Source organism: Cariama cristata, unplaced genomic scaffold (assembly GCF_000690535.1).
Source record: "Cariama cristata isolate BGI_N322 unplaced genomic scaffold, ASM69053v1 scaffold37739, whole genome shotgun sequence".
In the NCBI taxonomy this organism is placed as follows: Eukaryota; Metazoa; Chordata; class Aves; order Cariamiformes; family Cariamidae; genus Cariama; species Cariama cristata.
Window position 1 is genome coordinate 7,943 of NW_009638088.1, and position 9,925 is coordinate 17,867.

The window sequence follows — 9,925 nt, forward strand, 5'->3', positions numbered from 1 at the left end:
TTATTTCAACAGTAAATTGTACATCTCCACTGTACTGTAATTACATGCAAAAAGAAAAAAAGCTTTTGTTTATAGGATAGGTTGGAGGTTTTGTTTGGTTGGTTTTTTACTAGTTATAGGAAGTCTTTTCTGGAATGAGGCAACTGTATGTTCTTCTTCCAGTTCTGTATAAAACTGTAGCTATCTTCAGTGAAACACTGTATGATTTGTCTGATCCTCCTGTAATATGGCCTGCATTCTGTTCTGCAAGATTTGACGTTTTCCTAAACTGACAAACAGGATTTAGTTATTCAAATGAAAATGTCAAAATTCAAAGAAGCTATTTCTTTGCATTTTTATACAGCAGGACACTAAGTTCTAGAACATAATTGCCTATAGATTTTTCTTTATATAGCATTTAATTTTCTCATTTTACTTAAAAAAAGAAAGGAAGTGATGCAGTTTCCATGGAGCTTATCATATATAACCTCTATCAAATATCTATTTTTTTAATGTTTACTTCTAACTTCAATTGTTCAGAGGATGATTTGTTTTCATAGCAAGTATTTCTTCAGGTGTGGAAAGCATTTAAATGTACGCTTTTCATTTTAAGTTATCATCATTGTTACTGACTTGAATTTTACATGTACCAAGAGATCAAAGTTAATTTACTCCATATCCCCTCATACAGGTAGGGGATGGGGAGAACACGATGGTTTACAACCTCAACTTGTATACAGCAGCACAGCCTTTTGCTGCTTGAAGTCCTCATCTTTTTCGTAATTTCCAAGAGCAATGATCTTGCAAGCCAAATCCTTCACCCTTCTCAGAAACCAAATTCTCAAGGAAATCAGTTGATGTACAGCTGTTCTGCAGGGAGGCCTGGTGTGTATTTTTTGAACAGGTGGCTTCACTTGCTAAGATAATATCACTGGCACTGCATGTGAAACAAGTGCTGCTCCCAGCTCAGTGAGAGAAAGGGACCCTGACCCTGTCTGCTCTGTTTTCCAAGAAGAAATCTGGCACTTTCTGCTTAGTTGTGGGTGGGAGTGTGAATATCAAACTTCCTCATGGAAAGAGCCCTGGAATTGCTAACTGCAGAGTAAAACTGGTTATGGGAAAGGATGAACTACTTTCTTAGATGCCAGATGAAAGGAAATTGAAGTGTTTATACCAAAATTGAAAGTGTTTACAAGGAGAAAAAAAGTGATTAGCAAAGCACTCACTGCAATTCCTTCTTTCATAACACCCAACAGTAATTTCTTTTGCTTTGAATTTGTGCTAGTGAAAAAAGCCAAACACGTTTTCTGCCAATAGCTGTCTGCCTATTAAAAGAGAAGTAGCAATTACCCTTCAATTACAGGGGAGACAGCAATGGGGGTAATAAACAAAAATTACTTCAACCATTTCAGGTGAATCTACTCCCAGAAATGGCCTGTGTGTTGTCTTCTTTTTTTTTACCTAAACTGATGGAAAATACAGAATAAAAAGCAGTTAAGAGGTTTGAGTTTGCAGGATTCGCGCACTAACACCAATGGAGTGAATAGTAATGGAGCCAAACTGGTGTTCAGTTGTGTTTACTCTGAGAAGAGTTTCAAAACTTTTTTCTCGCTAATAATGGGAAGTATGCACATCTTCCTTATAATGGGATATAGGTTTAGAAATGAGTTAATATGTGCAAAGGCCACTACTTGTGCAAAGATAAACTCACCTGTTTGTACAGCTTCTATGATCATTTGCATAAACAAGTGACTATTCAAGGAAATGGTACGTTTACAAATGCAAAAATCAAAGGAACTGTTGATTGGAAAATATGCAGATAAACATAAAGTTTTACTATATGTTTAATTCACTTGCCATTACAGCTTTAATAATGCTATGGATGATAAGTTTTTAACTACAAAGTTGAATTTGAAAAGAATTCTATTGTGAAAAAGTCTTGTATTAAGAAGAAAAGATAACATCTACGAAAGAACCACCATAAATCTTAGAGCAGTTGTCACTATCATAAGCACTTTTTTCCTAGTGATTCCATTACGAGCAAGCTAGTTGATTATATTCTCACTTGTTTTATAACAGTTGCCAAATTTTACACCTGCAACTGTTTTCCTTCTGATATTCCCAGGATAAATACATTTAGCATTTTTGCTGTGAACAGAGTAAACTGATCTATGTGCAACTAACACAATCTCTATAGATCAACTGCTAATTCCCATACCCCTGGGAGAAGGTAGCCACCATTTTGACAATAACAACGAAGGCCCCACTGGCTGCAGGTTAACCTTCCTAGGAGTTTTTTTTTTAATAGCTGTCTGTCCTTATTTTGAACTGCAGAGCAGTGCAACCCCCCTTAAAGTCCAATGATCGGGATTCTGCACCGTTTTCAGATACAAAGAGAAAATGTACGTCAGATCTGTTCTTCGGGGCTTTTTGTAGACGGGGCAGGAGTACACACTTCCTTGTAGCTTCTTTGGGTCATGTAGTGCTGTCGTGCTAACAGCATACACATGGACTACAGGAAGACTTGTAAACAGCACCTGAGAATGTTAAAAGAGACACGGGGCTCAGATTAGAGAAGCAGGATAGCGTGTCTGAACTCCAAACGCTAGAACTAGATTCAGTGGCGGCCTTAAACAAAAGTACCAGCATCTCAGCAGAGGTACACGCGAGAACACCAGTCCTATGCTCGCTACTACATTGACCCTAACTTTAAGGCAGTGGCAGCTCGGGGACAACAGACATCAGGAAGCCTGGAAGGAAAAGAAAGCAGCAGAAACCTGGAAAACTGCATGCCGTGGAAGTAGATGGAAAAACGACAGGGTGGTCCTAGGAAGGAGAGAGACCATTGTCTTTTTCCCATCCTTTCCCCCTTTGGCTAGTGTTCCCCATTCTTTCCCCACCTCCTGTTCCCTGAATGGCAGGATTGGAGCTACAAAGGCCAAGTTGCATTTAGCAAGCCTCCTTGTTACCTCCGTACTGCTGGCAGTGGAGCTTCAAAGATCCAAGTTGCCTCTTGGGTGTTTATCCAGACTAGATCCCCTCAGGTCTTCCAGCAATGTAAAGTATTCATTGGCAGGGGGAAAAAAAAAGACCCAAACCTAAGAGCAACATGGAGGCTTGCTGAACACTCCAGAGCACTTGACTAAACTCCATGTTTGAAGCTGTCTTTTGTCAAACCAGGCAACAAAACCTACAGCTGGCAAGGTTTGGTTTGGTAAAGTTTGCACTCAGCCAGACACAGAAGAGTTTTACCTACAGAGAGGAATTACCTCAACTCCAATCCCAGGGTAGTTATCACTGGTTTGGAAAAAGTTTACCGGTGAAGACAATGGCAGCTTTCCCTGGGCAGTGACCACAGCATCTAATCACTACTCCATAGCTAGATTTTAAATCTGCTTAGTCACACCAGCAAAATGTAACTCCATGTATGGACAACTAAGCATAAGCCCAGAACTAATACTCTTCCTCCTATTCAAAAACAAATGCCAGGTATTTCTAGTCATCCAAACAGTGACCTCCACAGCAGCTGTCATCAAACCCAGTCCTGGGCTTTAGAAGTTGTCATAGGGTCCCACTTGGTCAGTCAAAAGAAGGCTGACTAGAAGTTACACTATTTTATTCAAACATAGTTGTGCTTCTAGGGTCCCTGAAGCCAAGAAATCCAGCATCTGGTCTGCTCTAGCGCAGCACATACTAAATTCATTTTCTAACAGAAGTCTTTTTGTTCAATTCTGGTGGGTAAACACTCTGTCGTCTTCCCAGCACTGCTAGTGTTTTACCCTCTTAAAACCTGTTGTGAAACCACTGCTGCAGGCATCCAAAATACTTCCTGGTGTTCTCTCAGCACATCGTATTATGCTGCATTCAGTCATGCTCACTCGATCCTTACCTTAGGTGCTGACTCTACCAGCTTACTGTTTCTGCGGTCCCAACCTGCCCCTTCGAGGAAAAGGCCATATATGTAAACCCCACCAATGTCAGCAGGAGGAGGCCCAACAACATCTTCTTTCATCATCTTGGTCACTTCATTGTGTAAAACAACACTGTCGAGTGCCCATCCTTTTGCTAAATTCATGCGAGTTGTCTCTTGCCTCATAGCAGTTAGGAATCCCTAAGGAGATTGAACATGACATAGAGGGTTTTAATAAAACTTGAATTTACCCATTTCCAACTTTTTTTCCTATATAAGTGACATTAACAGTATAAAACCTCATCCCACAGAATCTCATGTACATATAAAACTAAATTCAGTAGTGTAAATCTAATGCTTTCCTACACTTTCCCAGTACTGTGCACTGTCATATACTTGGTGTGTATGTGTTGATGCTAAGAAGCCACCAAGTTGGCTTATTTAACACACGGGAAGCTGCATGCCTAACTCACCTCACCTCACATGCCTACTTTACAACCAGCCAGATGGAGAGAGGTTTACAAGGCTGCCAGATAAATGTGTTTTGTGAGGTTCCAAATACAGGTAATTGCTAAGCAACAAATAACACCAGTACTTTGTGTGCTATATTACTCACTTTTTCTCATAGCAACATTGTAAAAACGCTTTTCAGTCAACAAATCATGAAGCATTTTACAGAACATAAAGGAAGTACAAACTGGAATCATGCAATTAAATAGTGAAACGCCTCTGTCACTTTGCTTAATGCAAAGTCAATATACTACAATAACATGCTATTGTAGACATGGGCAAGATAAACTCAGCACTTGAGCAGCACAGAATGAAACTAACTCTCTGTTGTAAAGAGCTGCAATCTCATGGTAGGGTTACAAGTTATCACAAGACCAGCCAGGCTGAAGATGCTGGTTAGCTTCTCTCGTATGTGCACACACACCGCAGTACATGGGAAGTACCTTAATCCTCAGAGACAGGAGGGTAGACTGCTCTGCACTTCCAGTGGACATGCCATAGATGTACACCTTATTTTGACTTATGGAAACCCATTTGCATAGTTGGGAGATGAATGAATAAAACACAAAATTTGTAGATGCAAGAGCAAGAGGGACCTACTGAGAAGGACAACTAGGAAGGAAGAAGTTCCAGGACAGATTTCAGAGCAGAGAGAGAAGATATCTGGAGACAGAGATGGGGGAATACAGAACCACATGGGGAACACACAAAGATGGGTGTTAGAGAGCCAACAGCACAGCTAGGAAGAAATCAGGAGCAATGAGGGAATTGAACAAGCTTTTTATTTTTCTTCAGTATTCACAGTGCAGGATGCTCTGTTGAGTGCTGTTAGAACCAAATGAATGGAAAGAAGTCAGATGTGGAAGCACCGGCATGTTGGTCTACTGAATGCAGGGGCCAATCTCTGGCTGCTGGGACTGGAGTGCTTGTTGCACGTGCTAAGCACTTTGTAGCTACACAATACCCTTTAACTAACGAGAACATGAGACCACATTCAAGAACTCAGATGTTTCGGTTAACTGACATTGGTTGCTTCTCATTAATATTTTTCCAGAGACCCCAGAACAAGTGTTTTTAACGAACTTTTGTGATAGCACAGATAATTGTGGCTGCGTTTGAAGTAGTTGAGAACTCTAGCATATAGCTGAGGGAGACAGGATTAAAGGCCAAGTTCTTCTATCACAAATGCCATTAAATGAGAGCAGAATCCTTGTAGTTAATTTGTGGAATTTTAATTTGTAGAAACATGCCAGAACCAATAGTTTAAAATACACAAAGTGTTCACTGCCAGAAGGCCCTTGAGGGCTACTGGATCCCAGATAAACTGAAATATTAAAGAAAGAAGAGCCTGAAGAGGCCAGGACAAAGCAATGACTGTATTAAGGGAATCAGTTCAAAGGCACTGTGGAAACACTGGAATAAAAGTAAGCTCAGAGCTGTGAGTTGTCTTCAGGGATAAGATTGAGATTGCAGACTGCTCTTACAGAGATGGCAGGACCTATACGCTGCCTGCAGTGGGACTTGTAACTCTTATCTGCTCATTTGAATGAATTATGGACAGTGTTTAAAGACTTTCAGCTGTGAGCTGGAGGCTCAGCTGGGTATCCCAGAGCTGCTGAACAGCACTATAAACAGCAAGAAAGAATCAAGTGGCTCAAGATGCCACTGTAGGGCTGAGGGCTTGGCTCTCCCCAAAACCCTCTGCCAGAGATGTAATGGACCACTTGCCATGACATTTGTTTTGATTTCTGGTAATCTTTGCCCTGTGGGGTTTTATTTTCATTTGTGTGGTGTTTGGGGTTTTTTTTTGGGTTTTTTTTGGTTTTTTTTTCTTTGGGGGGGGGGGGGGGATGTTGAGGTTTCAGAAACAGGGAAAATTATTTCTTCTTTCTTTACCTGCCTTTTTTTAAAATTCTCCCTGGGATGCTCACTGTAGGCTGCTAAAGCTTTGTCCATCTGCCTGCCAAAAACCCACGCAAACTAAATCTGAACCTTCTAGTGAGGGAGAAGCAGACATCCATGGAAGCTATGAGAAGAAATACAGAAATCAGTTAAGTCTGTTGCTTTCACAATCATATTCTCTCCTTTACCTTACTTAGGAGGTTCCTTGTTCGTCATTTTGCAATTTCTACAACAAGCAAATTATGGCAGGTTTACTAGACTTAGGTGGGCACTGAGGAATGGAGGCATTGATCTTCATATTCTTATTAGTATTCACATTGCTTTGGCATCTAAGGGGTCTTAGAAATAGGCTGAGGGTTCATTATGCTAAGTACTACACAACCAGAAAGACAGTTCTGCCTCACAGGGCTTAAAATCCATATATAGGACAGTGACAGCAACTGGATACAGAGATGCAAACAAGGAAACAATAAAACAGTATCAGCCACAATAGGGAAATTGGGAGGTAGAAATGAGATATGCATAATATCAAGTTTTTTGAGGAAAAAAATCCAGTAACATCAGATCAGCTTCCAGGACGCAAGAAAATTTCGTGGCACTTCTTGTTTTGTTCACTCCAGTTTACTTGGCCCAATGCAGACACGGAGAGGGAATCAGGTTTCTTTTACATAGAAGCCTGAGCCTGCCCTCATTTGTATCACTATAAATAAAGATTAACTTCTGTGAAATTACTGAATTTATCCTAGTGTATAAACAGTCCAAGAGAAGGTAGAGTCAGGTCCTACATTATTTTTTATTGCCAGTATGCCTCATTCTCCCAATGCTATAAATCTACTTTATTGTCTTGTGTTATCCATGGCATTTATCCATCGACTATAAAGCAAACAGTGAGATCTATGCAAGTTGGCAAATTACAAATTACTTAGGAGCTGCATTTCGTCTCACAAGTGAAAGGATTTTTCTGACAATTGCTCATGTATTACAAACAAGCCATTAGAACTGCAGCACTAATACCTCATCACCTCAACTTGCTTCACCTCAACACAGCAATATGACTATGAACAAAATAATAGTTCATTAAATAGAAAAGGAGTCTTTGCTGAGGTGAATTTCTTGTAGAATGAGCCACTCCCATAGCCTGGGTTATAGAAAATGGAGACTATAACAATAGCCATCTGATTCTTAAGCTTGTGATTGTCAGCGCAAATAAATTTTTAAATCAGGTAAGCACATCTCATTCTGGGATTTTTTTTCTCTGCACACTACATATTTAGGGATTTTGAGAACTATGTGTTATGAAGTGTTGAATTTTTGTATTTCTAGAGGCTTTCTCACTTACTATGGTCTATTAAATCACAACTTGTCTGGGGATATTTTACTCTGATTATTTGGCAGCTTTTTTGAGAAATCCAGACGTATGGATCCAAAAAAATGTAAGATGCCCAATTTGGGCTGGCAAAATTTCAGAACTAACACAACACCAAAGCACAGAAAAGCCAGCCAAAATGGCCAGTACAAAATCTCTATCAGCTCTTGCTCATCTGTAGTGCAAAAGCAAACACCAACAAAACCAAAAGCCTATTAGGGTTGCATCCAGCCTGAGCATTGCAAAAGTTACTTAGGAATATTTTAGCGTGCCACTATCAATGTGTTGCCAACAAACCAAGTATGGAAGCATAATCATTTTATTAAAATCCTACTCCTCTCTCTCAGAGTTTTGCTTGGGAACCCTTTGCTCAGGGATTCTAGAAGCACACTTCCATGCTATAAAGTGGTATTGGCAGACAGCTGACACAGGCGGGGTAGATGATAGATGGATATTTCCCAGCAGTAGTCCTAGAGAATATTTGCCACTGTTGCTTTCTCTATTCTAGGCAGCTGTTTCAGCTAGCTTTTGCATTGCCAACAAGTACTGAGATTAAAATAGATCTTTAGAATAGCTTTTTGCTAAGGCTTCACAGAAACCTGTTGGCAGGATACTCTCACAATGACTCACTTCCACAGCTCGCGCTTCCCACAAACATCTGTGAATCATAAAAAGCTTTAATGAATGTGGATAGCTGTGCAAAGAAACTACACATCACCTAGGTATGTACACTTTACTGCTTTTAACTCCGGTCTCAGCTGTTCCCTTTTTTGTGTTTCATTTTGTGCCAGGTTTTTATTTTAGATGGTGCAGGCGAGAGGCTCTATTTTTTATATGTCTCTGCAGACCGAGTCTGGCACAATTCCAGGGTGGTAAATGACAAACCTTCCATTTCAAGGAACTGATTTACAAGGATTGAGAGCCAAGTCCAAATCTCTTCTTCCTATGTCAAAGTTTTGAAACTCACCTTGTTTTACACTCAAAGGGATTTTCATACAATGAATGAAAACCAGATTACTGTAACAGAGGACGGGAAAAAGGAGGATGACGTTGAAATATAAAAAGACTTACTTACTCAATTTCCACACTATAATTAAAGCAACCAGAAGATGCATTCCATTGTATCAGTAACGTTATTTTGGTCGAGTAAAAATTTCTTCAATAGATGTTGAAGTTAATTTATCCTACATTTAGGATAAAAATTGCTGACCCAATCATGACTATACAAAGTGTAATCTAAATTCAATTTTTAGCATAAAAATGTCTAATTTAACTGTTACATAAGAGTTTGAAGGATCAATCCTGCAATCTTACCTGTGGATTAAAGAATCCTGTCATCCAGAACTGGTTTGGTCGGCCATCCTGCAGCCAACTGCTGAACTGCTGGTTTCGTTCAAGAAGCTCAGTAAACCAAAATCCTAAGGTAGTTGACTCCCAGGAAATCTTAAACCATAGTTTTGGAATTCTAGCATCATACATGTTATCTAAAGCATCTTGCAATTCTTCTGACATAATTATGGTTCCTGGAGGATAAGTAAAACATTCAGAATGAAATTTCCCCTAGCTTGCAAAGGCCATTAAAACTTCCAAATGACATTCTGAGTCTAATAAACCCTCTTTTGTTGTGCCTTAATTGCACACCTGTTGCACTAAAGCCTTATCAGTTTGCAGTTAATTTGCTCAAACTTATAAGACTTGATTCAAAGCTAAAGGCGACAAGATAAATGATATTTCTTCTGTTATTTTGATCAGAAATAAAGATTTTTTTTAAACAGCTCCTTCTCCCTGACACACGTTATTTATATTCATTATATTCACACTGTGTTTAGAATGTGATTAATCACTTAAAACTTTTTTGCATATTTTAATGGTTCCTACACACATGATCCATTATAGAGATATACTGTGTAACTCATCTACATCCTAAGCATGTACTGACATTGATTATATTCATGAAATTCACTGTTATTAATGATAACTTTGTACATTTCCATTATCAAGATTCTCAATGGCAAAGCAGTAGGTAGAATAAAGCTAGAGGCAAGATTTTATATTTTTTTTGGCAGTGGCAGTGCATACTCACATATTCCATGCATGGTACCGTTGTCTCCATTAAAATATTGGCATTCACTAAGACAGTGATTTTTCAGTGACACTCACCATTTTGTGTGCCACTACACCTTATCAGTCTGTACTCTCAATAGTACTGAGATCTGGCACATGGCCGTGCCTCAGGATGTCTTCTCTATTCCAGCTAA

The 9,925-nt window shown here is 39.4% G+C and overlaps 1 protein-coding gene across 1 annotated transcript; it reads right to left on the minus strand.

The window, feature by feature from the left end:
• Nucleotides 1–2,276: 2,276 nt before the first annotated feature.
• LOC104168121 (dynein heavy chain 8, axonemal-like) lies at nt 2,277–9,184 on the minus strand. The gene is made up of 3 exons (XM_009708588.1): nt 8,982–9,184; nt 3,869–4,090; nt 2,277–2,516 (listed from the first exon to the last, which is right to left on the minus strand). Exons 1-3 carry the CDS (start codon nt 9,177–9,179, stop codon nt 2,298–2,300), a joined length of 639 nt encoding a protein of 212 aa, XP_009706890.1. The 5' UTR covers nt 9,180–9,184; the 3' UTR covers nt 2,277–2,297.
• Between the last annotated feature and the right edge of the window lie 741 nt (nt 9,185–9,925).

Coding starts and splice junctions, on each gene's coding strand:
- LOC104168121 (XM_009708588.1), bottom strand. CDS start 9,179: ATGTCAGAAGAATTGCAAGATGCTTTAGATAACATGTATGATGCTAGA. Junction 4,091..8,981: donor CAGGATTCTTTAATCCACAG/GTAAGATTGCAG, acceptor CAATCTCCTTAG/GGATTCCTAACTGCTATGAG. Junction 2,517..3,868: donor TGGTAGAGTCAGCACCTAAG/GTAAGGATCGAG, acceptor TAACATTCTCAG/GTGCTGTTTACAAGTCTTCC.